The sequence below is a fragment of the Argentina anserina genome, chromosome 3 (assembly GCF_933775445.1).
Source record: "Argentina anserina chromosome 3, drPotAnse1.1, whole genome shotgun sequence".
Lineage (NCBI taxonomy): Eukaryota > Viridiplantae > Streptophyta > Magnoliopsida > Rosales > Rosaceae > Argentina > Argentina anserina.
This window is the reverse complement of record NC_065874.1, coordinates 7,627,726-7,655,549: the sequence shown is the minus strand read 5'-3', so window position 1 is coordinate 7,655,549 and position 27,824 is coordinate 7,627,726. Positions and strand designations below refer to the sequence as shown.

Sequence of the window (27,824 nt, the reverse complement as noted above, 5' to 3'; positions counted from 1 at the left end):
TGTCGGCTTGTTAGTTTTGTTACTCTGTGGAACTCACACCTCAGTAATGTTGTTTGTCTAGATAAACTGGTGTAATTTAAGTTTTTTTTTTCAGACTGATTACTATATCAGTATGCATTATAGGTACTTATTGGTTAGTTTTTTATTTATTTGTTGGTTAGTTGGTGTTGATAGTATCTACAATTTGTAGCTTATATTGAAAATTTGCAATATGAAAGTAGGTAAGTGACTAATTAGACTGTATCTGTATTACTGTTTATCCGTGGCCGCTTCTATTTTCTTTGAAAAAATCTTAATATCGTGTTTATCAGTGACCACTTCATGTGTTTTTAGAAAAACTTAATAATGTGTCTTTAGAAAAACCTTAATACTATGTTGCTATTAGTTATAGCCTGATAATTCGTGTTTTTATGAGAATCTACCAACATATTTACATCTATCAAATGACAAAGCAGTCACAGAAGGTTTTCAGAAAACTGTGTTTATTTTCATACTACACATTATTTTTAGTTTTCTCTAATATCTCAATATACTTTTTTTTAATTGAAACTTGCATGGTTTCAATTATTTTATCAATAGTATACAAATATGCTTATTCATTGAGCGTATATTGTCATATGAGTATATAACTGATATAAGTATATTGGTGTGTGCATAAAACTAGCGCTTCACGAGTTCTAGAGGAAAATAAGATACGTACTAGTGTTACATGAAGGCATGAAGTTATGATCCGATTTTCTCAGTTGCGGAGGTTCGCATTAATAATTTTGATGCATATTTTTATTTTTACATCATTTTTCGATCAAATTTCTTCATTGTTAGTATCTAGATAATATTGTATATATCATTTTTATAAAATTTCAACCAATTTGGTAATTATTAAGGTTCTTAAAAATTGTTTTTTAAAATAATATGAACGGTTCATATTTGACAAAACTCAATGTTCATTTATTTTTTTTTTATTTTTAGTGTCTTATCAATAACTAAATCGGCTGAAAATTTACATAGATGATCTATATAATATTATCTAAATATTAAACGATATCAATGAAAATTTTAATTGAAAAATGGTGAAAAATATAAATTCACACTAAAAATTTTAGTGTGGACTTCCGTAGTTAAGAAGTCTCAAACCTTCATATACGTATGTTTAGTAATTTTTTTTGTTCGGTTGTAGCAATTCTATCCAGATCCAATCACGGATAGTTAAAAAACAATGGCAGTCCAAGATCACTTGGTTCCTTGGGTTCTTTCTCCCAAAGAATTATGACCTGGGTGTCTGGGTACCATATTGGGGGCTATTGGCAATTTTTGGCATATCTCACAGGGATATCCTCAAGGATGTAAAAGCACACACAAACCAACTAAATTAACCAAAAAAAAACTAAAGGATGTAAAAAGCAAACATAAACCAAGACAGTTGGTTCCATCTTAAAACACTAAGACAGTTGGTTAGATCTCTATTAGGGAGCACATCACTTGTGCCAATTAACCGTGTGTTTTTGCATCTCTTTGTATCTTTATGGTTTTTTTTTTGTTTTTAACTTTTTATCATAAAAAAAAATTCAATTATTTCATATACTTACCGACTTATCTCTCTGGGAACAATGATGAACACAAACACTACAATACATCTTTTGTCACAGTTACATCAACATTAACACATCAAGCATATTTTGATTGAAAAATTTTACGTTTCATTTGATGCAACAACACTCAAAATCACATGACATCATCTTAGTTTGTCATTAGAAATCAACCTAAAAGCCATCCTCTGTAAGAGCAGTAAAACAATTGGGTTGAAAGTAGAAGAAGTAAAAGGGATGAACAAAAGTTACCCACACCTTCCAAAAGGGCACACCATCCCTTAAATCTCAGTAACTCACAACCCAGTTTCCCTGAGCTTCACTCTTCACTGTAATAAAGCTCTAGGGCACGAACACTCTTCTCATACCTCACTTCAACAATGGCGAGCAACCTCTTCACCTACGGAGCCGCCGCCCAATCAGCTCCGCCTCCCACCCCTGCTCTCTCCACCGTCTACACTCCCCGGACCCTCGCCCAATCCTACCTCTCCGACCCGGCCCACCGCTACCTCTCTGGGTCCGACCCTCTCTCCTCCACCTCCATGTACTATTCCGGCGCCGACGGCCTCGGCGCTTACTCGGACGCCGCCAGGGCCACGTCGTACATGATGTCATCATGGCCCGCCCCGGATGTCGAACCCGGCCCGCCCGGCTTCAAACGCTCCCATGAAGGTTGGTGAGCTCTCACTTTAGTGTTTCTGTCTGTTTAGTGATGTAAAGTTTGAATCTTGATTGCCTTGTGTTTTTGATACATGCTGAAATTGCTTACTTAATTGCTTAGATAGATGTGAGTATGTTTAAAGCTTGGTGCTTTAGGTAAGTGTGAAATGTGGTTATGTAAAGTGGGACTTGTGTAACACTAGAATTAAGTAATATAAGCTTTAGCTGAGTACAAGAGTTTATGTCTAATTACTATGTGAAGCTAGTAGCTTTTGTTTATGCTTTTCTGGCTTTCTAGTGTGTGTTCATAGTTTGCTTCATCATCAGATTATGAGTAGGCATTTTGCTTTTCGTCAGTAATGTCTGAGGTGGTTTGTGATCTTGATGTAAATCGTTAAAAGTTGGAATGTTTAACAAGGTTTAGATTGTTACCTATTATCAGTATATGTGTACATCGCCGTGTAGAAGAGTTTATATGTGTAATAACTATGGAAAGCTAATAGCTTTTTTGTATATGCATTTAGCGTAATATGTGCTATAATAGAAAGAGATGAAAGAGTCTATCTTTGCGTTTCTAGTATGTGTACGTTATTACGCCAAATTACATTTTAAGATATATATATACTATATGGTAAGTTGGTAACATATACATTTCCTCTTTTCTTGTATATACTTGTCTACTATGTACTATAGCACTCTACCATCAGGCTTATTTGGGTGTCCATAATCCGATTGGGCAATTGGAAGCTTGGTATTCCACAAATCCTTTAGCAAAGCGACCTAGATTCGAGAATACAAGCTTGCCTATTTATCCACAGAGGCCAGGAGAGAAAGATTGTGTACACTATATGCAAACAAGAACCTGTAAATTTGGAGAGGGCTGCAAGTTTGACCATCCTATATGGGTTCCTGAGGGTGGAATCCCAGATTGGAAAGAGGTGACTGCTTATTATTATATCTTATGCCTATACTTATAGCTTCATGACATTTACCTTATTATGTATAAATAACTATAAAGTACTTTTAGTAAAATAACAATCAACTCTATATTATGTCTCCAAGCTTATGAATATATCGATCACGTCCTATACCTATATTTAGTTCTTTGAAGGTGCAGATAGATACTTTTTTTTAATACTTTTTCGAATATAATCCTATTTTCCTATAATAATTGCTGTTATGTATAACTATAGTTGATTTTTTCACTCTCAGTTCTACAGAGTATATTCATTTATAGTTGATATAACCTGCTTCATTTTCTGCAAAAAGGTCTGGTTATGTGGCTAGTGAGGCTGCAAATATTCCAGTGTTGGAAATTTATATGCTCTTCCTAATTTTCCGTATCCAGTCATTCCCTTGTACCCTGTGGGTTATTAAGTGATATAACTGATTTTTTCTGTCTTCTGTTTATTGTTTTTTGTTCAGCAATAAATCTATCTAAGATATAATGTCATCTTGGTTTCTTTTTAACTCTAGTTATAAATGAACAGACAGATTACTGTTCATTAGTCTCTCATGAACGGCTGAATTGGAAGAAAAATTGTTGGGTCTAGCATTTTGCTGGCTTGTTTGTTTGAAACACCCTAAAAGTTGTACACTTGTACTGTATCTTGATTTTTTGTCTGCCATGATTGGCATTGGATCATATGCCATCTTGAAGTAGGCTCTATATACTTGGAAAGGTTGCCTTCATCATAAAATAAAATTTTCTAGCCAAAGATCTCAAATTTAGAAAGGTGAAAGATATCATAGCACAGCATCCCAAGTGTTTCGATTCACAAGTCTGAAGCATATTTAACTATAAGACATTTTCGGTTGAGTGAATGATGGATGTTCACTCATAATCGTTGCTTAAGCAGAAAGCTCCCCAGGTTTTGAATTTTGAAAGTCCAGTAAAATGTCTTGGTGTGAAGATCCCTCACTTAACATAAGAATATAAGAAAGTTTGATGCACCCATCTTTGGCTTTGGGTTTTCATGCATATTCCCAAGAGTTTTAGGATTCCTCTTGGGGTAGTCTGATCATTCTGCATCATAATTCATGAAGGACCTTATGCTAATTTGGAGGTAAATTAAGATGCTGTGAAGCTAACTTGAAGCTAGAGAACCACTGGGCAGATTGTTTGTGGGGTTGTACTAGTACACAACTGCAGAAGGTACTTTCACCTTTATGTGTTTGTCTCGTATGAGTTGGTCTGAGGACTGCCGCAATGCATTAAGGATTGTGGAGTTGAGCAGTCAATCATCTTTGTTTTGTTTTGCCCTAACCCTAACTTCTTTGTAGGCATATTCCTTTGCTTCGCCTACATAATTTGAGAAAGGTTTTCTGATCCACTGTGCGATATCAAGATTTATACCTATAGTTTCTTCATGAAGCCTAAGTTCCATACCATTGCAAGATAATGATTCATTTTCCCAAACATATAGGCTTTTTCCACGTTAGGTAGGGCTTCTGTCTGATGATCAACCTATGTACATACATGACCACACAAGTCTTCTGTTCTGGTAGTAGCTCAATATTATAAATTGTTATTTCATTTATTTGGTAAGTAATTCAGCTGGCCTACTTAGTTTTATGTTTTCTGCATATTTGAACTATCTTCAACTTTTCATTGACAATCTGTTAGGCTTAGAAGATGATTTTGCAGCTGTTTTTGTTCTTTGTGTGCTATTTTCAATTTGCTTATCAATTGTGGCGAAAGAACGGAAGAAGGTATATTGTTAAAACACATTATTGATATCTTGTTCATTTAGGTTCCACTTGTTGCTCCAAGTGAGTCCCTTCCTGAGAGACCTGGAGCACCAGATTGTCCCGTGAGTAGCATTTAAGTTTATTTTATTTTTTCCTAGATGATGTATTTATGTACTGGCGTAGCCCACATATGCCCTGATATTCTATATTTTGCAGTATTTCCTAAAAACTCAAAGGTGCAAGTTCGGTCCTAGATGCAAGTTTAATCATCCAAAGGACAAACTGGCTACTGCGGTATGTGTGAATGAGACTAAAATGCCAATATATAATTATTGTCTGGCGTGCTCACTGTAGTTATAATGATATGATAACATACTCTGGTTTCAGGGTGCTTCAGAAAATGGTGATGTTTATACCTTACCTGAAAGGTCTTCTGAACCCCCATGTGCAGTGAGATATATATCCCCTACTCTTGTAATGTGCATTATCTATCTATTAGTAATAATGATTTGGACCAAAAAAATTTCCACAGTTCTACTTGAAAACTGGGCAATGCAAGTATGGAGCAACCTGCAAATTTAATCACCCAAAAGACATCCAGATACCATCATCCACTCAAGATAATAAATCTGGTGAAACTGAGACAGCTCTTAAGACGGAGGGCAGTGATGCTGCTTTGAAGCCTCTTGTTTCATTCAGTCCAGCACTATTATATAATTCTAAAGAGCTTCCTGTAAGACCGGTATGTACTTAGTAGATATGATTGAGCCTCTTCAAAGTTGTGATATCAGCTTTATGATAATTTTGTTTGCTGATCATTTGTCTGTTACTTCTACCAGGGTGAAGCTGATTGTCCGTTCTACCTGAAAACAGGAAGGTCAGTTATGTCTTCTTTTGTTGTTGGATTATGATTACTATAAACGACCAGAAGTATAATTACTTTTTTTTTCTGTAATCAGTTGCAAGTATGGGGCCACTTGCCGGTACAACCACCCTGATAGATATGGTATATATTTAAGATATTCTACAGTTCAGTTTCATGTGTTTGGACAATAAACGTGCATCAGAATTTAATTGCTAAATTTTTTGTACAGATTTCAATCCGCCGGTTGCTGCACTCAGCTATTCTCTTTCAGCGCCTTCCGTTGCGGGTTTCAACATAGGAGTTGCTAATCCAGCTGCCTTCACTTATCAAACTTTGGCGCAACCAACGGTAAATATGAGCTACAGTATTCTATGTTTCACCAAGGCCTTTCGTTTGTATCATTAACTGAATTGAACAACTGTTCTCTCTCTCTCTCTCTCTCTCTCTCTCTCTCTCTCTCTATCTATCTATCTATCTATACACACATAATTTTGATTCATCATTCATGTTATTATATGCTGTTGCAGGTGGGAGTGGGAGTGAATCCTACTGTCTATCCTCAGCGCTTTGGACAGGCTGAGTGTGAAGTAAGCAACTACTTTTGTATATTGACTCCAATTGTACATGATTGACCTTCCAGATCTTATTAGTATGTTAATCTACTATGAAACTTATCCCAAGGAAAATTATACTGAATTTGAGTTCCAACACCACAGTGAAGTGTTGCTTAATATATATCCACATTAGATAATCTGGTGGTAGACATCTTGCCAGTAAGGGTTCTGTTTGATTACCCTGTTCATATATTTGAATCATTCGGAACTTTATAATGATTTCTCTCATGTTTATGTATTGTGGTTTTTCCATGTTGTAGTACTATATGAAGACTGGGGAATGTAAGTATGGCGCACAATGCAGATTCCATCACCCCATTGATAGGCCAGCAGCGCCGTTGTTAACAACAAAGCCATCTCAACAAGAAAATGTGAAGCTAACACTTGCTGGGCTACCTAGGAGAGAGGTACGAATGGCGGAGCTATTCTCTATCAGTAGGGTTCATCTGTCCTTGTGTTAAGCAGGGTACCAGTATATTATATAAAACTTAGATACCATATGGTTAATTTTTATAAGAATGAGTACATCATGCTAAGTTTTTGCATTTGCAATTTTAGATTGCCACTTATCTCATAAAGCTATGAACTCTATGATTATACTGTTTGCACAATCACGATTGGAAAAAAGGACATGTTAAAACCATTTTTCCAGTGAATAGGGACGGGATTTCCTATTGCAAACCATTATCTATCCTCGTATCTCAAAAATGTTTTGTTCTGTATCCATCTAGGTATTATCTATCTTATACATGTTAGACCATTAACCAGGGTGGAGTTTTTTTTTTTTTTTTTTTTTTACAGGGTGCTGTTATCTGTGTATACTACTTAAAAACTGGCACATGCAAATATGGTGCATCATGCAGATTTGACCACCCGCCTCCTGGAGAAGTTGTAGCAATGGCAGCATCACAGGCAAAGTCTGATTCTACTGGAGCGAAAGCATAAGCAGCTGAATCCAAACAGCAGCAGCAGCCGACCCCGGCTGCAATGAAAAATAGATGAGGCCTCAAAGGATGTCTTGTGGCATAAGTATTGGATGGCAATGGGTTCGATTGTGTACTATGTTTATGAGCATCATGGTTTAAAATTTTCCAATCAGCCATTCTTTATGCTCTAGTATAAGGTGCCAGTGTTGACTGATTGGATGTCATGAGCTATTTTGTTCTCCTGCATTAAGTGAGTCTCTACATGTACTTTGTATATCTGGAGTATCAGATTGATGAGTTTCAATGCTATGGTTTTGTAAAAAAAGTTTGCTCTCAGTCTGCTATGATGATATTCAGCCTGGAAAGAGCTTATTCTCTGTCCTTTTCCTGTTGATTGCATATTCATTCACTTCTCTCTGTGATTGTTATTCATCTTGTTGTCGATTGTGCAAGATTCACAATGCACAATGCGAAATTTTGGTGATCTGGCTTTCATGAACTTTTACTTCTTGAGATTGTTATTTGTCTCATCTCATCAATATAACGTCCTTCAGAAGTTTTTACCAAAAGAAAATGAGAAACAAGTTGCTCGTTGGGAGAGTTCCCCAAAAATCTTTCGCACGTTTTATAGGCCGCACTTGTGTTGAGGAGTTTGCCTAATCGCTGATACCCAAAAATCAAATTTCCTCGATAACTTTCTACATTGTAACTGTAACAGCTCAAAATTATGGAAGAAAATGGAATCATAAAGGGGGCTTCTGGAAACAAGAGAGGTGGGAGTAGCACCAACAAATGTGCATACAGCAGCAACTTGAGATAATCTCATGCTTCGTAGAACTGATTCCTTTTGTAATTTTTTATATGAAAATAGCTTTCTAGTCAGTTGGTTAGGGAAGAACTGCTTCAAAATTCTTCAACAAAAAAAAAACTGCTTCAAAACTTAGAATTGATCCCATATTGTGATGACACCCGGCCAGAAGGCTACAAATACCACCATTTTTAGCCTTAACATTTCAGAAAAAAAAAAGGAGAATAGACCATGTTTAGCCGAGTATTCACGATTCAAAGTCTTGTAATCTTAAATCGTATGACAAAATGCCATAGTCACAACTAGTCTCATTGTATATGGAGCTAAGGGCCAGAGTATACACGATTCAAAGTTTTGTAGTTAAATTCGTAGTTACGTGGTGAAAAAATGTCACAGTCACAACTAGTCTTATTTGGCGCCAATCTTGACTTTCAACATATTATTTTACTATTTAATAAAACGCGAGTATTTAAGATTCGAAAAGTCATGAACTCAATCGTAGTTAATTACATCTTTTTTTTTTTAGGGTTTGGAACCCAGCCAAGTTGGGAGGCTCAGCCCACGCCGGTTTCAATAAATAAAAAACAAAACAAAAATACATAGTAAGGGGGATTAGACCAAAACTTTGTCAAGAGAAAAAAAAACCCAAAGAAAAAAGAAAAAGAAAGTAAATAATTCTACTATGAAAACCGATAATTCGGAAATTCCAAGTAATCAGCTTGTAAGAACTTAACGAGCATACTGAAGGTTTATCATACCAAGCAAAAGAGTCATTGGTGAGGCATAAATTGACAATTTTGTTAGCTACCGCATTTCCTTATCTGAATATATGACTGCATCGAAAAGACATCAGGCGGATTTTAGATAGACAGTTGTGCCAACATACTCTTAAGTTCTATGGGGGAGAGAAAGATTTGGAAGAAAAACATGTCACTACACTTACAGAGTCACTTTCCAACCATAAGTAGAACCAACCTCTAACAATAGCAATTTCAATTTCAATTGCCAAAATTACAGCATAAAATGAAGAATTTCAACTAAGCGATTGACAAAAAAACCCTAGATTGACAAAACCCCGTAAAAACCACTTGAAGAATCCCGAAAAACACCCACACATGCTGTTGGACCTGGGTTACCTTTAGCCAATCCGTCAATGTTAACTTTAACCCAAGGGATAAATTCGTGTCTGCCATAAAACATGATGTATTTTTGGAGCCTTATAGCGGTTGGGAACAACATTCAAAGAGGCCAATAAACAGGCAACAAAAACACCTTTAAACTGACCAAGAGCAAAATGGTTAATTTGACGAATCCAAGCCAAAATTGAGCAACACAACTTATAAAAAATAGGGGGACGATTGTCAAACCTTAGCCTATTCCGAACCTTCCATAAAGCCATGAACGTAAACATGTCTGCCGCTGGCCACAAATTATAAAGCTGAGAGGAGAAAGGTTTTCGACAATAGCTTACCCAAAAATCTATCAGAGAGGCAGAAGTACAAAAAGAAATGTCAAACTGAACCGCTAGCCACCTTCAGACACGTTGAGAAAAAGACAAATGTAAAAATAAGTGCAAAGAAGTCTCAACAAAGCAATAACAAAGCTGATAGATGGACACCACATGAATTCCACATATTTGCAGCCTATCATCAGTAGGTAGCCGGTCAAATAGAATTCTCCAAACCAAAAAAGAGTAATGTGGAGGAATGTAATACCGCCATAATTAGATGCCCACACTTTCACAGGGAGATGATGCCTCATAAAATCATATCCATTAGAAAAACACAACTCACCAGATGAAGAGAGTTCCCAAATAAGCATATCAGACTCATCAGAGAGAGGAATGGAAATATCAGAATTCTGTTTGGCCAATACAGGAAAATTGTGAGAAAAGAATAGAGGAAACTGCCATGAATTATTAGAAATAAAATCAGCCACATGAAGATTGCTAAAATGCGACCAATTTGAGATACCCAAAGTCTCTAGCAAAGGCACCTCAAGCCATTTATCCTTTCAAAAACTAACCGACTTTCCATTCCCAATTAACCAACGACAACTTTGCTTAAAGTGAGAAGCAATTGACCGAAAACCTGGCCAAATTGAAGATTTACGATAACCCAACTTGCAATTAAACATAATAGGGTAAGCACCCCATTAAGAATGAGAAGAATAAGATTCTCATGCAAACTTAAGAACAACATCTGAATTCAGAGATGATAAATTACAGATACCAAGTCTTGTGAGACACACACTTGAGAACAAAACCATAGAACTAGAAAAGCTTGCTATTGTTTTTCTTTTCCGATGATTACTGGGGTGGTTGGTTATGCTCACCTTGACTCGCCTCACTAAGGAAGCTCAAGCGCGTCAACCCCATCGTTCTACAATGTTGTCCACCTGTCAAATCTAACGGTTCACATGACCCGTGTATATTCACGGGCGGTGTACTGAATAACTTTCGCCGTTGATGACTTTGGAATACCTGGACGCCATTCATTTTAGTCTAATCAGTATTTAATGCTACTCGTTTTTAGACTTCTATACATTTCCACAAGTTGAAAGAAAAGTCTGTACAATCATGGATAGTTTCTGTGCTAAACTCTTCAAGCCTCCCAGCTTTGGCTTCCTCATGAGCTATGTTACTCACTACTTGCTCTTTGTTTTTCTGGCATCTTCATATCTGCTGACTACTCTCAAATGTGTTTGGGTGATGGCCTTCCGAGTGCACCATGCATCGAGGAAGAGAGACGAGCGCTACTCAGTTTCAAAGGAGATCTAGATATTGATTATACTTACTCCGACAGGCTTTTATCTTGGGTGGGTCAAGATTTCTGTAGATGGGAAGGGATTTCATGCAACAACCGTACTGGTCACGTTGCAAAGATGAACCTCCGAAACCCGAATTATGTTGGAGAGTTGAACACTTTCGACGTGGGGACTGCTTTGAGTGGTAAGATTAATCCTTCTTTGCTTATCCTTGAGAATTTGTACTACCTTGACCTCAGCGGAAATTATTTTTATGGACTTCCAATTCCTGATTTCTTTGGGAACCTTACCAGTTTGAGGTATCTTAATCTCTCATATGATTCATTTGCCGGAGAGATTCCCCCAGCTCTTGGCAGCCTCACAAATTTGAACTTTCTTGACCTTAATTTAGCTGGTGAGTTTCATTCCAAAAGTTTAAATTGGCTTAATGGTCTCCCTTCCCTAAAATACCTCGATCTTGGAGGTGTGAACCTTAGCAGCACTGGCAAAAGTTGGCTACATGATGTCAACATGCTTCCTTCCCTATTAGAGTTGCATTTGTCTAATTGCCATATTGGTGAAACCAGCTTCCACTCTCCCTGCCCACCATCAACTTCACATCCCTATTGGTTCTACATATATCAAAGAATTTTATTAATTCTTCATTTCCCAGCTGGTTTTTCAATCTTACTAACCTCAAAAAACTTGATGCATCTCGCAATTCGTTCGGCCCCATCCCTATTGAATTTGGAAACCTCAAGTCTTTGGAAGACCTTGATTTAACAAATAATTCTTTCCAAGGTCAAATTCCCAAAGTCATTGGTACTCTTTGCAGCCTAAGGATACTACATATTTCAAAGAATTCGTTCAGTGGTGGTTTGGAAGAGATTTTGAATGGGTTCTCAAATTGTACAAAGTATAGACTACAGTCACTTGTTTTGTCCCGCAATAAGATGGAAGGTGAACTACCTACCACCTTAGGAATGCTAGAAAATCTCAAGGAACTCAACCTCCAATCAAATTTATTTTTCGGTTCCATTCCAGAATCTATTGGTAATTTATCATCCTTGGAAACTCTGGACATCTCTGAAAATCATATGAATGAGTCCATTCCATCAAGTTTAGGACAACTCTCTCAGCTAGTTCACCTAGATTTATCTGAGAATGCGTGGGAAGGTAATCTAACTGAAGCTCATTTCCGAACCCTCACAAAGTTGGAATTTTTTGCAATCAGCACAGGCCAACGACATGTGTCCCTCTTTTTAAACATGGCTCAGGAGTGGGTTCCTCTTTTCCAGCTTGATACACTCAACATTGTCAACTGCATAGTAGGTCCTGCCTTTCGGGCATGGCTTCAATCTCAAACTGAATTAACATGGCTCGTACTTAGGAATACTGGAATAAGAGACTCCTTACCAGAAGAATGGTGGGTGAAGGTATCTTTCAAACTCACACGGTTGGATTTATCTCACAACCAAATTGGTGGAAAACTTCCATTTCACATGAACTTCTCATCTTTGGGTCATATACAATTGAGTAATAATCGATTTGAGGGTCCCCTGCCACATTGGTCTAGTGATGCTGCCGCATTTCTCGATCTTCGAAGTAATTTACTTTCGGGGCCAATTCCCTCAAATTTCGGTCAATTGTTGCCGAACTTGGGAGAGGTGTATCTATCTGGCAATCATCTGGATGGAAGTATACCACCCTCTTTGTGCAACATGTCGATTGTGGAAGTCTTAGTGTTAACTGTTAAGAAGCAATCACTTGTCTGGGGAATTTTTAATGTTTTAAAAAGCGAAGCCGTACTTTAAAGCGTTTTCTTAAGAGCTTTAAGTCTTAGAACTTGAGGAGCATAAGGTGTAAGCCTTATGTTATAAAAAATTAATAATTAAATGTGTAAATATATAATTATACACATACAAAAAGAATAAATATACATAAGAACTTTCCAATTTATTACATTTAGATATAATGAAATTCATAATCCAAACATTTTAGATAGTTTTCACAAATTAAACACATTATATAAATAAATATAAAAAATATACTTTAAAATATTATTTTCTAAAGCGTAGTAAAATGCGTAAAATACGTAAAAAAACGTAACATAAGGCGTAAAAGGAGAGCCTCGGTGTCCAGACCGAAAAACAGAGGCGTTATGTAAGTAGCTTTAAGCTTTTTAAGGCTCATGCGAACCTTGAGGCGAGTTTTTTAAAACATTGAATTTCCTCGAGCATGAAATTCATATTTGTTAATCGTTGTAGATTTATCCGACAACAATTTGTCTGGCAATATACCCGCTTCAATTCCCACATCATTGATGGTATTGGACCTGAGTAAAAACAAGTTTGAGGGTCAAATTCCTTCTGCTCTACTCCAGAACAGCTCTGAATTGATCAGTATCAATCTTGGAGGCAATAAATTTACTGGAAGCATACCTCCACTGGGACTACACTTGCAAAGGCTCCAACTTGCAATCCAACTCTTTGAGCGGACATATCCCCAGTCAATTATGCTCTGTTCAATCTCTTCATATCATAGACCTTGCCCACAACAATCTTTCAGGCCCCATTCCCGGGTGTTTGTATAATCTGACTGCTTTGACCAATGTTAATGGTGAGACTAGCCCTTGGAATTTGGGTTCGTCTATATATCAGCAGACGAGAGTACCTATATAACTAGAGTTGTCAATTTCAAGACAACCCGATAACACGACTCGGAACCCGCACGATTAAAAAGAGGGTAAGCGGTGGGTCAATTTGTCATGACCTATTTAATAAACGGGTCAACGACGGGTTAACCCGCTAATACGAAATGAACCCGCATGACACGTTTAATAAAAAATCGAACTAAATTTTATATATAATACGCGTACACAAGTTATTTAAAATGATAATATTATATATATATAAAGGTTTAATAAGTTTTTTCTCATTTTGAACTAGAATTTTGGGTAATACAATGAATTTTTTTATTTAATTATTGTTTTAGTTAGTTATCTTATCTAAAACGACAAATATATTTATTAAATGGGTTAAACGGATTGGAAACGGGTAACTCATTTAATAAATGGGTTGAGTTTAGGTTTAAATTTTTGACACAATTATTAAATGGGTTGAGTTTGGGTTTACATTTTATAACACGCGAGATACATTGACCCGACACGAACCCAATCCGACACGACCTATTAACAGCCCTATATATAACACGACTCTGTATTTAGTAAATACCATTGATTTGTCATCAAATCATTTAGAAGGTGAAATCCCCGAAGAAATAATCAGCCTCATTGCCTTAGGGACTTTGAACTTGTCCATAAATCATCTGACCGGAAACATTCCCTCCAACATTGGAAACATGCAGCTCCTGGAAACTCTTGATCTCTCCCACGATCACCTCTCCGGGCAGATCCCGCAAAGTGTCTCGTCATTGACCTTTCTGTCTCACTTGAACTTGTCCCACAACAACTTGTCCGGAAGAATTCCCTCTGGTAACCAGCTTCAAACACTCGAGATTCATCCATTTACGAAGGCAATCCATCCTTGTGTGGGGCTCCTCTCTCACTCTGGCCAGGAGACGGTGCACCCGCACCGGCTGAACCTGATGGTGAAGATAACGATCATGAGAATGGGAAGTTTGGTATGTATGTAAGCGCTACACTCGGTTTCATCATAGGCTTTTGGAGTGTGTGCGGCACATTGATTCTCAAGAAATCATGGAGGTATGCTTATTTCCGGTTCTTTGATAGCATACAAGAGAGGTTGGCATTGGCATGGAGAGTGGCTCGTTGGCAAAAGAAGGCTTAATTGGAGAAGAAGATGCAGTCAAGGCTTGTGGCTTTCTTTGATGAGGTGCTGTCTATTAATATATACTATCCTTTGGTGCTGGTCGTGGTAGTGGTGAAGATGAAGACCGGTATTGTTCTGAAGTATTTCCAGAGTGTTTAATTTTGAATTATCTATATTGTTGTGACTTGTGAGCTTTATAGTTTGGTTTGTAATAAATAATTGAGCTGTGTCATATACCAGATGATTCTAGCAACTTTGTGGCTGAATCAATATGAAACTTGCTGATATTAGTTCGATGCCTTTGGAAAACTTGTAAAAGGACTTGGGAGTATCTATTGAGTTCAGCATTTAGTTGTATTGTTGTGCTTAAAATCATTCCCAAATTCTTTGTAATAGCCTCTTAATTTTATTTTGGGTCAACATGCTGGAAACCTTGATCAGAAATTCCTACCGAGGCTGTGAGCATGAAAATGAATTTATATACATTGTAATAGTTGAGTACTATATATGCATCTGGTCCAAACCACAATTGTTTTTGGGGTAAAAATCAAGATTACGGATGATAAATAGAAGTAGAGAAATTGTTGCGTGGCATTATGGGGATCATTCGTCAAGGATAATCCAATATTCTCTTCTGTAGACTCAATAGCAAAAATCTAAAACGGGAAAAACCAGTAGCTCGTAAAGTACCAAAAGACGACCAGAAACTAAAACACAAGAAGAAGAAGAAGAAGAAGAAGAACAAGAAGAAGAAACCAAATTTAGATAGCAAAAATGATAATACTAGCACAAACTCAGTACATCTCACTCTCTTTACCTCATTCCTACTCCCACGGTCACATTAGATCACTGACACCATTCCCATCATCGCTTCTCGCAATGCCCACTCCTAGGAGGAGACGAAACCACGCTGCTTCTTGGCGTTGCGCCACTGCTGCTTCTGTACCGCCGCCACCAGTTGTCCCTCCAATTCCGCCGGAAAAGGTGCGTTCTTTAGTTCTGACTAGTTTCACTTGTTACAGTTTTGGTTTGAGTGAATCTGAACTAGTTTAGTTTCAATGAATGTCGGGGTAGCAGCAAAGAGAAGGTTCGGATTTGAAGACGCTGCTCCGAAGATTCTGGAAGGTGGCGGCGCCGTACTGGTCCTCCGACGACAAACTCCAGGCCAGGATCCAGCTCGGCAGTGTCTTTCTTCTCACCCTCGCCACCACCGGTATCAGCGTCGGCTTCAACTTCCTCGGCCGCGACTTTTACAACGCCCTCGCCAGTCAGTCTCTTTCTCTCTGTTTTTTTTTTCTACTGCTGTGAATTTGTGATGAGGTTGGAAGCTTTTTGCTGATGTATTTTTGTTTTGGGGTGAAATTTTGGATGGTGGTGATGTGAAGATAAGGATCAAGAGCAGTTCATGAAGCAGTTACTGTACTACCTGGGTGCCTTTGCTGGTGGAATTCCGGTGAGCACCAATTGCTGCTCTTTCGCTTAGGTATCATTTCCCTCTTGGTTTAGTTGTTTTTGTTTATACTGATAATGCATAATGTAGTAATGTCGACTGTTGGGATTAGCTTACAGCTGAGTTATGTCTACCTAGAGTTTATTAAAGAAAGCTGCATGTTACCTTTTTGGGGTTCATTGTCAACTTAGGTTGCAATTTGATTAATTTTTTACAGGCTACGTTGAAGTGATCTTATCAGATTGATGTTTTTTGTTCCCTGCCTATGCAGATTTTTGTGTTGCGGGATTATGCAAGAGAAACTCTTTCGTTGAGGTGGAGATCATGGATGACGCGTTATTACATCGACCGTTATCTGAGCAACCAGACATTTTACAGAATTCAATCCCAATCGATCATTGATAATCCAGATCAGCGGATTGTTGATGATCTGAGTTCTTTCACGGGGACGGCACTTTCCTTCTCTTTGACACTCTTCAATGCTGTGATAGATCTCATATCATTCAGTAACATCTTGTTTGGTATCTATCCTCCACTGTTTGTTGTTCTTCTAGTATATTCCATTGGTGGAACAGTGATCAGTGTCTATCTTGGAAGGGTAACTTATCCGGAACTCAAGTTGCAAAAGTTTATTTCCATCTTCATGTATTGGTGTCTTTGACAATAAGGGATGATGCCAGCTTTGATTTGATGAAACTATGTTATCTTTGTTTTCAGGGTTTGGTGACTTTAAACTTCTTGCAAGAGAAAAAGGAAGCAGATTTTCGTTATGGACTTGTGCGTGTTCGAGAAAATGCTGAATCAATTGCTTTCTATAGTGGTGAAGACAATGAAATGCAACTTTTGCTGCAACGCTTCAAAAGTGCTTTTGAGAATCTAACTGTAAGAACAAATATAAACTTCTCTTTGCATGCACTTCGGGCCTTTACATTAAGAACTTTCTTTCTATGACTCGTATGCAATAATGTGTATTTTGGTAGTTTTTTTTTTTTTTTTTTTTGTAATAGAGTAGTTACTATAAACTGCAATGATGTTTGCCCCCTTCTTCTTGATATTGTAATAATACTGTACGCTGGTCATTCCCTATTGCAGTTTCCTGGATAACAGAATTATTGATGCTACACGTGATATCCACAAAGAGGCTTTAATTTATTTTGTATCTTGTATGATTTTGTCTCAAGATATAATTGGATTATTAAAATAATCATTCCTATGTGAGTCTAATTCTGAAGACATAGAAAAGTACATGATCAGCTGCGGTTAATTTGCAGCATTTTTTTCTGCCATGATTTTTTATTTCAATTTAGTAGTCCTACTGATGTAAAATTTTCTACGTACACATTTTTTAAGGTCGTCCATATAAATTTTGTATTAACCTTGTATTCCTGTGATACCTTGCAGCAATTGTTAATATCTTCGAGAAATCTTGAGTTTTTCACCAGTGGATACCGCTATCTTATTCAAATTCTTCCTGTTGCCGTCGTTGCTCCTATGTACTTCACCGGAAAGATTGAGTTTGGTGTCATTAATCAGTCAGTATCTGCTTTTAATCATATCCTGGGGGACTTCTCCCTTATTGTGTACCAATTCCAATCTATAAGCGCATTTTCAGCAGTAATTGACCGACTTGGTACAGTCTACGTGTCCCTCTCTCCTCCTTTGCTATAGCTTTGGTGTTTTTTTTGGTTAATCTTTGAAGTCTGTCATGATTGAACTTTAAAAAACAATTCATGATGTATATATATATTTTTACAATGAATATAGAAGAGTCCTCACATTCCAAGAACAAGACTGGCAATAGTTTACTATCTTTCTCATGCAATTTTTGTTCATTTTCCACCTTATGGTTTCATTCAGACTTTGGACACATACATCACTTACTTTTCCCCTTTTTTTTAATATCTAGTTCAGCAAATGATATATGTATTGTTCAGTAATGTAAAGCTAGATTATATATGATGTTTTTAGTATCTTCCACTCACTTATCTACTCAGATGTAGCTTTTCTATTGCATTTAAAATTACAAGTACTAAAAATATACCAGTTAGATTTGTTCCATCTTCATTCATATTCTAAGTTTTTTTTTTCCTTCTGTTTAATCTATTATTCTCGCAGAAATCTACTTGTAATTTGGAAAATTGTTTGGTACTGCGAGGCATAATGTGCTGGTTCTGCATAAAATCTCTTTAGTGTTGTTTACTCAACCTTTTACCACCTAATATTCCACATATGCAGGTGAATTTGATGACTATTTGGATATCAGCTCTCAACGCCAGTCTGACCCTGCAGAAGGGATAAGTCTTACGTATTGTAATGTCAAAACTTTAGCTGAACTGGAGCCAAATGGATCCATGCCCATAGATAAGCATGAAAAGCTGCTGGCTATAGAGAATTTGACTGTGCAAACCCCAAGTAGCAGTACTCTGGTTAGGGATTTATCATTGGTGATCAACAACAATGAAAATCTATTGGTTTGTAAATCCATTTATGCTAAAATTTCACTAGTTCACTTGATAAAATGACGATCTGGTAGAAGCTGAACTTTTGAATGTGTTAACAGGTGACAGGACCTAGTGGGAGTGGTAAGACTTCTTTGTTAAGAACTTTGGCTGGTCTTTGGAGTGCTGGTAAAGGAAAAATCACGTTCTATGTGGAAGATGAAGAAGAGCTTCTAGTTCTACCATCCAAGTCTTCAGATGTAGCTCCCCTTGATACCACTGCTAATAGAAATGGGGAACTTGAAAGACCCTCAAATCGGAATTATAAGGGCATATTTTTTCTTCCTCAAAGGCCTTATATGGTTCTGGGAACACTTCGGCAACAATTGCTGTATCCTACATGGGCTAATGATGAGGCTTCCACATCAGGTTCTAGTAAATCAACGGGTATGTGCTTCCCCCATGTGTGCAAATTTGTGTTTTCAAGTTCCTATGAAATTTAAATTGCTGTTTGGATTAAAATCTTGATAAGTACAGTACTATTTATAATTGTTCCTATACAGACTGCATGCAATCAGTATTCTTGGATGTCTTTGAACAGTCACTTTATCTGGTGTTAATCTCTGATATATAGTTCAACACGCCTTCTTAATCTGCTTACTTTAGTTTTTTGTTCTCTGTGTGGCTGTATTATTTATACTCTAATATCCTGGTATAATCAGCTAAACTGATCATGTGATCGATGAATATACCTTGCAGGTTCTCTGCCCTTCTTGATGCAGGCTCCAAACTCAAAGTGTAAGACTGCAATGCCTAAACCCACAACTGAGGATCTGATACAGGCTTTGGACGATGTCTGCCTTGGCTATATTTTACCCCGATTCAGTAACTTGGATTCTACTTATGAATGGTCTAGTGTCCTCTCTCTCGGAGAACAGCAGCGCCTTGCTTTTGCACGCCTGTTGCTTTCAAAACCAAAGTTGGTTCTTTTAGATGAATCTACCAGTGCATTAGATGAAGCTAACGAGGTATGCATTCTATAGAAGTTATCTTATCCTTTTATTGATGATGCACGTCTAGTAATCAAGATTCAGCTGAAGCACATTACATGTTTTACCAAACTATTTCCATATAGACTCTCAGGACCCATTTTCTGTCTTCCAAATCATTTATTCCTTCACAAATGTTTTCTTGAAGACTTTCGGTCAAGAGTACCTCCAGATATTGGCCCTATTTTAAAGTAGGACATTAGTCTGTTCTAATGTGTTAGATGTGTAATGTATTTGAACGCCAGAAAATAATGTCAAAATCTGTACATTACTAATGCATAGAACAAATACTGTTCCTCACAAGTTTTAGCAACTGTTTTTTTCTTCCTGTTTGCAGGCTCATCTATACAAGCAGATAGAAAGAGCAGGCATCACTTATATTAGCATTGGCCATCGGAGAACTCTATATCAGTACCACAACAAGAACTTGCGTATATCCACCGTGGATCCAAGCAATGCCCAACAAAATTGGCTCGTTGAACCCATCAATCAAGACAATTTGTATAATCTGTCAAATCTCTAGTCCTAGCTCTTTTACATTGACCTGGCTTACTCTAGGTCACTTGATTTTTGGTCCACAGTATTAAGTATTAACACCATATATTGGAATGTAACCCCAGAACAGTATGTAATAATAATATAATATCCCTGTCAGATGGCGTGGGTTTGTGCATTTCTATTGGCTCTAGCTATCAGTGACATTAATGTATTTATCAAGCAGTGTGATAGAAGAATCGAAGGAACTAATGTTGAGGCCTAAAGACACTTCCGTTGTTCACAGCCATTTACATAAGATCAACTATATAGCAATTCATTCATGATTTTAAACGACTGCGCGAAATCATGTACGACTTTGTAGACTGAACCCTTCGCCTTGTGTTGACAAATGCATCAGCCACATTTTGCATTTCATTTGTTGAGTGGAACACGTCACATTTGTGATGTCTGTAAGAATGTCAAGTCTTCCTCCATGAGTCCATGGTACTTGGTTTTGAATATCTAACTAAGAGAAGAAAGCAATTGTTGGAACTCAGATTTAAACAGCAGCTCGAACACTTCTTTTGACACTGTTAACCTCTGGAAGATTATCTTCAACTGAAGCAACTATTTGGTCATATATGAAAATCATACTGACCGTAGTTGGCAATTTCAAATCTGGGACATGAAGAATATATCCACCATTTTCAATCTTCACAATCATAAACTTGAAATAAGAATAATCTGTGGAAGAAATTACACGTTATCATTAGTGGCTTGGAGAATATCACTGGTATTAGTCTTTTGTTAAACAGAAGAAAATGAAAGATTGTCGATCACCACCCCACCCTCCACTGAAGAAAATGTCCTAATTGTAATACCACCACCCGCATACGTCTAATTCTTCCCAAAAGGAGAAAATGAAAGATGCTATCAGACGGGAATCAGGCCAAAGCGTTTAACTTTCTAATAGATACTTGGAGAAGAAACAAGTCAATTCCTTTAAAACATATATTGAAATGCGTCTATCAGTTCCTCCTTTCCAAGGCCAACAAGCCAAAAGTCTTCTCATATACTTTTAAAAAGGAAACGCAAATAAAATGACAGCTAAATGGAGCAACATCAAACTTCAAGCCAAATCTTCTTGGGAGTTACCAGCTTTGTCATTCTACTTCAAAATCCAGCTTCATCCTGAAGACAAGTCCTCTCGAGCTACGCCATCTACCCAAACTCAGCTTCTGTACATCATAAACCGACAGCTACCAAAAGCACTTCGGAGAAACATAACCAAAAGGCCCCAAACTCTCTTACAAGTGCACGCCATTACCATTGCTATACACACCATTTCGTGCCCCATTTGATGACTTAAATGCATATCCATTCTGGTGGGACTTCAGTGTGAAGTGTCCATTACTAGTCCCATTTACGACGGGCTTCACCAGATGCCCATTGATTGGTGTGATCGTGTCTGAACGTTTGCAGGCTGCTATCAGTCCTGTACAAAAGAATATGAAATTTACCAGAAACTGAGAAAACCTGAGCATATGAGACCGCATGGCAAATGATCCATCTATCTATAAAATTCAGGAAATACACAACTTTTCTTCGATCATGGAATATCATGGATGTAGAGATTTATAATGATTCAACAATAAAATTAATCAACAATGATCCTGCTCTATAATCCCTGTATAATTAATGCACAAGCAATAAGGATTGTCCTTGTTTACTGTAGCCACTACGATTATACAGTAAAAGTGACCTCCACAATTTTCTTAAGTGACGACCACATTTCATAATCGTTCGTTCATAGGAGCACAGGAGGACAACAAAGTTGATACTTTCTAGATTATGCATCTGAGAACATTTATTAACTTAGAGCTGGAGGATTCTACGACAGTGCTACCCAGCGCTCACAATTGAAATTTGCATCTATTAATATACCATCCAGGTGCATTGGTCAGAGAAGTGAGTGGCCAAGACTAGATGCAGTCTCAGTGTTGCAAGTCTTACCCATATGAAGCATTTTTCATAAATGTAACAAAACATTGAGTCAAACAATAGTTAAGAGCATCATGTTCCAATAGCAGGGGAAAAAATTACCTAAGAACAGAGCAGATGGTTTGCCTGGTCTTGACTTAAACTCCGGATGGAACTGGACACCAACAAAATATGGATGGGCAGGCAGCTCAATAATCTGTGGCATTACTACTATGTTAGATGATGGTAATTACATATATACAGAACATACTACCAGGCAAAAATAAGGCCATCATATACAAAAAGACCTATCATGCTCTAAAACATGCTAACCTCCATTCGCCGACCGGTTTCGTCTCTACCAACAAATGATAAGCCAGCATTTTCAAACTGTGAAATCATCTCCGGATTGACCTGCAAACCACAACAAGCTTGTTTATGAATATGGAGAAAAACATACTGCGTTCTGCTATTGAATTGCATGCATGAACAAAACTCACCTCATATCTATGTCGATGCCGTTCATCAACGAAAGCGACATCTCCATACCTAAACATAATCCACAAACAATATCAGCAAGAGTGAATAGATAGTTAGATTGCAAGGAAAACGGTCGCGTCTTCTTCTATATACATATATGTAGATAAGATGCAAGTCCTCACAGTTTTGCAGATTTGCAGTCAGTGACCTTAAAGTAGGTCCTCCTTGATCCCAGACGCATGGTACCTCCCATATGAGTTTTTGAACCCTTTCATTTTAAAAAAAAAAATTACTTTAGAAAACAACACAAAAAATCAAGTATTGGATTATAGTCTTATGTAAAAGTATAATACCTCTGGCATGAAAATGACACAAGGACTCGTAGTTTCAGGATCGAACTCTGTGCTGTTAGCATCAAACAAACCAAGGACAGAACGTGCAAACTCGATAACAGCAATTTGCATGCCCAAGCAAATACCAAGGAATGGAACTTTGTTTTCACGAGCATACTTTGCTGCAAGAATTTTGCCTCGGACTCCTCTATCGCCAAATCCTCCAGGAACTAGGACCCCATCAGCACCCTGCAATGAAGACCTCCGGAGAATCAAAGTCTGAATAAGCAACCAACGATGTAAACAAAGTTTTTGGCTAATGCAAATTAATCAGTAAAGCAGGATCACCTTCAAAAGATCCCATGCAGCCTTATGAACCTCAGGGTCCTGGAAGCAGTAATACAATTAGCTTAAAAATTACATGTAATATAAAAGGAAAGTGCTTCTACGAGTTAAATTATGGTTACCTCCTTAAAAGTAACATCTTCAAGATCACCTGCTGCAACCCAATCTACAACAAGTTTTCGATGGCAAGCAACAGATGCATGGAGAAGAGCCTGGCACAAGAAACTCAATGTTACAATCTGGACACACCATTTCTCATATCATGCACATAGCCACATAATGTCTTAATGTTAATAACCAATTGGTTACTAATAATGAGGATGTTGTGTAAAATATCTAGACAATACAGTGGTATTTTATATCCACTGAGTAATTTTTTACATTGTAAATTTGTAATTGAATCAATTTTCAAACATAAAATTATTTTTAAATTTAATACTTGCATAAAAATGATCATAAAATATACAAGTCCTTTATTTTATGTTTTATAGAAGTATATAGATGAAAAACAATGATACATTAATAACCTCAAAAAAGCACAAAACCAAGGCACAACGGTAAAGCAAAAATGATTTTAATAAGTTGAACAAAATGAAGTAGCTGTACATATACGCAAAAGTAAATTTATAAATAAAATGGCATCTGGTAAGTTGATCATCACCAGACATGTAATTTGAGACCATTTTGAATATCTACCTTCAAAACAGAGAGGTAAGCGTCTGAAAGACCGGTGTATTTTCCAACCATTGCAATTCTAACCTGTAACGCACAAAACACTATTGAGTCAAAAGCAAGATATGACATTGTGCAATTTCTAATATAAGAAAGTATTGATTGTCCAAAAAAAATATCAAAAGGTATTGAAAACCCACAGAATCATGTAAATTTGAGGAAATTTCTGTCCTGGTTGTCCATTCCTTCAAATTTGGCTCTCTAGCAACACTGCAGAACCACATAAAATGTAATTGGCACCATGGAAGTAGACCAAATATGCAGCCAGAGAAAATAATAGCAGCAAGTGAATTTCACAGACAAACCTTTGAAGGTGTAGTTCTTTCAAGATTGCTTCATGTGCCTTCTGATCCTATTTGGATAGAAGAGAAAACCACTTTTAATTATAAAAAATTGCTGTAAATAGTTATCAACAGAATTTAATTTGTTTCTCCAAATAAAAAAACAGAAGTTAATTTGAGAAGACTATACTTACTCTTAGAAGCAATGGGATGTGCCAAATGTTTGGAACATCATATAAAGTGACAATATTTTCTGCCTGTATAAGTTTTTTGATTAGTATATAACAGTTTAAAGATTAAATAAGGAAATTATTGTAGATTTTAGTTAGAGCTGTTATGTTACCGGAACATGGCAAAATTGAGCAAGTTTTGCCTTGACATTCTCTTCAAGTGGCTGTGAAGTACACACAGGAAAAAGAAAATCAGATCTATATTCACTACTAACAAATTCCTCAGTGGAAGGCAGAAGGGTACCTTTGTACTCCTACAAGCAAGAATATTAGGTGTTAAACCCTGCCCTCTAAGTACCCGAACACTGTGCTGTGTAGGTTTCGTTTTCTACAATGTGGATGAAATCAATTGGTCAAAATTGGGTAAGAACGTGCCTTCAACCATATTTTATGGAACCAACGCCTGAAGTTAGCCTGCATATTTTTACGTATAGCCATATAAGTACCTGCTCACCAACCACATTCAAAACAGGCACAAGGCTGACATGAACCAAGCAGAAGTTCCCAGGACCTAATGCACAAAATCTTTGGTAAGAAAGAATAGACCAAGGGCATAAAGTATAAAATATACATGAATGTGAAATATATGGTGCTATATTTGTCAAGCTCACAGAACTTACCAACACGATACGAAAACTGGCCAAGGGCCTCAATAAAGGGCATTGATTCAATATCCCCTGCATTAAGGAGAAAGAGAATTATAGGTTGAAAAACATCTCACCCTACAAAAATAAAAATATAGATATATGACAATGTACCTATAGTTCCACCCAATTCGATCACACATACATCAGCTGGACCTTCTTTCCCGTCCACAGGTACCATTGCCACACGCTCTATCCACTCTTGTATGGCATCGGTAATGTGTGGAACAACCTAGTTTGAAAGGAGAAATATAACTCAGTTACCACATTAAAGTTTGCAACCACAAATTAAAAAAATGAAGAGAAACAAACCTGGACAGTCTTCCCAAGATAGTCTCCTTTCCTCTCCTTGTCAATAACTGACTGTTGAAGTCACAAACACATGAATTAGAAGGAGAAAAGGTTATTTGACATAGCTCAACTTTTTCTCCACTTATGTCAAAATGACCAACATGACTCCTCAAACAGAGATATGGAAGTCAACTAACCTGATAAATTTTTCCGGTTGTGATATTGTTGTCACGGGTCAGCGTGAGATCCAGAAACCGCTCATAATTTCCAAGGTCAAGGTCAACCTATACAAACAAAAAATATCAAGTTTATGCACATTCACTTTTACCACTAAACTGAGCGCATTAGCTGCCCCTAAAGATAATAATTAACAGCAGCACAGACCCGCAGAGGCTAATCAACCGCCTACAATATTGGTAATTTACCTCACCGCCATCATCTAGTACAAACACTTCCCCATGCTCGAAAGGAGACATTGTCCCAGCATCAGTGTTCAAGTAAGGATCTGCATGCAAAAATACATTTGTAAGTACAATATAACCTACTGATTTATGAAGAAGCTTCAACAGATATATTGTTTACAAAAATACAAACACCAGCAATTTCTACAAAAATATGTGGTAAAATTCTATGTCATAGGAGCTACATACAATCAAAGCTCTTTCACATTCTCTATGAAAAAATTGACCCTCAAGACAGTACCCAAAAAAAAAAAAGAATCCCAGCACTAATAATGCAACAGCCAAATGTAAATTGTACGACCAGGCAGTTAAAACCAATCAAAATTTACAGCAATCTAAGTACATAAAAATGAACAGTTGCATTTTTGTTTCATTTACTCATATCAAAAGTACAAGACAATAAAAAAAAACACATTCAAAACAGAACAGACTGAGTTTAATAGCTCGAAAACAGAATCGTACCAATTTTGATGGACGTAACACGAAGGCCGCAGGCTTGAAGAAGCAAGCCAATACTACTGGCCGTGACTCCTTTCCCAAGTCCACTAACAACACCACCAGTAACCAACACGTATTTCATTTTGTCTCTGTTTATAAAGTTCCAAACTTCCAACCTCCCAACTCCTTGTACCAAAATCTGAGCAAAACCCAAGAACTAAACTGAGACAAACTCAAACAGGAGAAGACTAAATGCAATAACAGAAAGCAAGCAAGTCCACCACTACTTATAGGCTAAAATGTCTAAAAGCAAGTCTGATAAAACCAAAGGATAACAAATAAAAATGAGAGTGAAAGATGCTAATCTGCATAGATATTTATGGGCACAATCTAGAAATACAAAAGAGAAGTAAATATAGAGAAAAAATCAAACCTTGTTCACAATGGCGGTGAATACAAAGGTCCCTGTCTCTCTTTAGCTTTTCTTTCTGGGATTTGATGTGGGTTCACAAATATCAAACCAAATAGTTAAGTACCCAAAAGCCTAAAGGAGAGAAATTTAACGGAAGCAGAGAGAAAAAGGCGAAGAGAAACTGGGGAAACAAAAGCAATGCAACTTTAAGTCTCTCTCTCTCAAAGCTTTCTCACTGCTTTGGTGGTGGGTTTTGGGTTTTTGGTGATAAACGTGAATGAGAGACCAGTGAATATGAGGAAGACGCAAAGAGGAGGACTTTGGAATTCAAGGATAGGACCCAAAGGCCTCTTCTTTGTTCTTTGTTTCTCCAGGCGGCGGGTGGCGGAAACCAAGCTCTTATAGAAGACGAAGAAGAGAAAAAATACCTTCACTATTTAACTTGGAATTTTTCTTTTTCTTTTTTTTCTAATTGTTTTGGATTTAAATATAATGAGACAGTTAAACCCTAGAGGGTTTTTCATTACCACTTCCTGTCACGCTATTGAATTCACACTATTTCACAATGCTGCGCTGGTGTAATTTTGAACCGTACATACAATTGAATATAAATATGTTATCTGAACATGTTAGACATTATTGAACTACTATTAGTGAAATAAAATATAACGATTGAATGTTCACAATGTTCATATACATACAAAATTTCATTTTTTACTAATAGTAAATGTTAAATATATATGCATTACTCAAACGTGCAAGTGTTATTTGAACTACTATTTCTTGATATATGTTAAATGATTAACGAAAAAATTTCAAGCTCGAAAATTTATATTGTTCGTATATATATAGTGTTTTATTTTTGGGTATTTATTATTATGCCAATAAAAGAAGAATATGCTTGATTTTGAGATGTGAAACCATTTTGAGGTTTAGGAAGCAAGGCAAAATCAAGCATCAAGAATCGAAGGATTAGAGATAAAAAGATTTAAGGGATTGTGTTACATCTTTTCCTCTCTTTTTTACCATTTCTAGCCCATTCATTCACACCATGACAAGGTTGGGATTTTTATATTAATTGACACAAAACAGGACACG

General features: G+C 37.0%; 4 protein-coding genes across 4 annotated transcripts; 3 read left to right on the top strand and 1 right to left on the bottom strand.

The window, feature by feature from the left end:
* Positions 1–1,904: 1,904 nt before the first annotated feature.
* On the top strand, positions 1,905–7,723 carry LOC126786566 (zinc finger CCCH domain-containing protein 37). Its single transcript, XM_050512416.1, has 12 exons — positions 1,905–2,258; positions 2,940–3,184; positions 5,000–5,059; positions 5,154–5,231; positions 5,325–5,387; positions 5,470–5,679; positions 5,777–5,814; positions 5,897–5,943; positions 6,032–6,150; positions 6,330–6,389; positions 6,677–6,823; positions 7,218–7,723. The coding sequence occupies exons 1-12, from the start codon at positions 1,967–1,969 to the stop codon at positions 7,359–7,361; spliced, it is 1,503 nt and encodes a 500-aa protein (XP_050368373.1). The 5' UTR covers positions 1,905–1,966; the 3' UTR covers positions 7,362–7,723.
* Positions 7,724–10,847: 3,124 nt separating this feature from the next.
* Positions 10,848–14,745, top strand: LOC126786943 (receptor-like protein EIX2). Its single transcript, XM_050512895.1, has 6 exons — positions 10,848–11,524; positions 11,569–12,593; positions 13,163–13,312; positions 13,440–13,514; positions 14,155–14,537; positions 14,647–14,745. The coding sequence occupies exons 1-6, from the start codon at positions 10,848–10,850 to the stop codon at positions 14,743–14,745; spliced, it is 2,409 nt and encodes an 802-aa protein (XP_050368852.1).
* A 686-nt stretch (positions 14,746–15,431) lies between these two features.
* LOC126789350 (ABC transporter D family member 2, chloroplastic) lies at positions 15,432–20,238 on the top strand. Its single transcript, XM_050515490.1, has 10 exons — positions 15,432–15,670; positions 15,764–15,953; positions 16,072–16,139; positions 16,408–16,734; positions 16,854–17,018; positions 17,538–17,766; positions 18,372–18,607; positions 18,697–19,021; positions 19,334–19,602; positions 19,961–20,238. Exons 1-10 carry the CDS (start codon positions 15,461–15,463, stop codon positions 20,144–20,146), a joined length of 2,205 nt encoding a protein of 734 aa, XP_050371447.1. The 5' UTR covers positions 15,432–15,460; the 3' UTR covers positions 20,147–20,238.
* An 806-nt stretch (positions 20,239–21,044) lies between these two features.
* On the bottom strand, positions 21,045–27,133 carry LOC126789351 (uncharacterized). Its single transcript, XM_050515491.1, has 22 exons — positions 26,748–27,133; positions 26,339–26,513; positions 25,841–25,920; positions 25,613–25,699; positions 25,437–25,487; positions 25,239–25,356; positions 25,101–25,157; positions 24,927–24,991; positions 24,725–24,808; positions 24,594–24,644; positions 24,445–24,507; positions 24,275–24,321; positions 24,110–24,179; positions 23,934–23,996; positions 23,360–23,449; positions 23,241–23,279; positions 22,914–23,141; positions 22,743–22,828; positions 22,581–22,629; positions 22,414–22,494; positions 22,204–22,297; positions 21,045–21,595 (listed from the first exon to the last, which is right to left on the bottom strand). The coding sequence occupies exons 2-22, from the start codon at positions 26,454–26,456 to the stop codon at positions 21,408–21,410; spliced, it is 1,809 nt and encodes a 602-aa protein (XP_050371448.1). The 5' UTR covers positions 26,457–26,513; positions 26,748–27,133; the 3' UTR covers positions 21,045–21,407.
* Between the last annotated feature and the right edge of the window lie 691 nt (positions 27,134–27,824).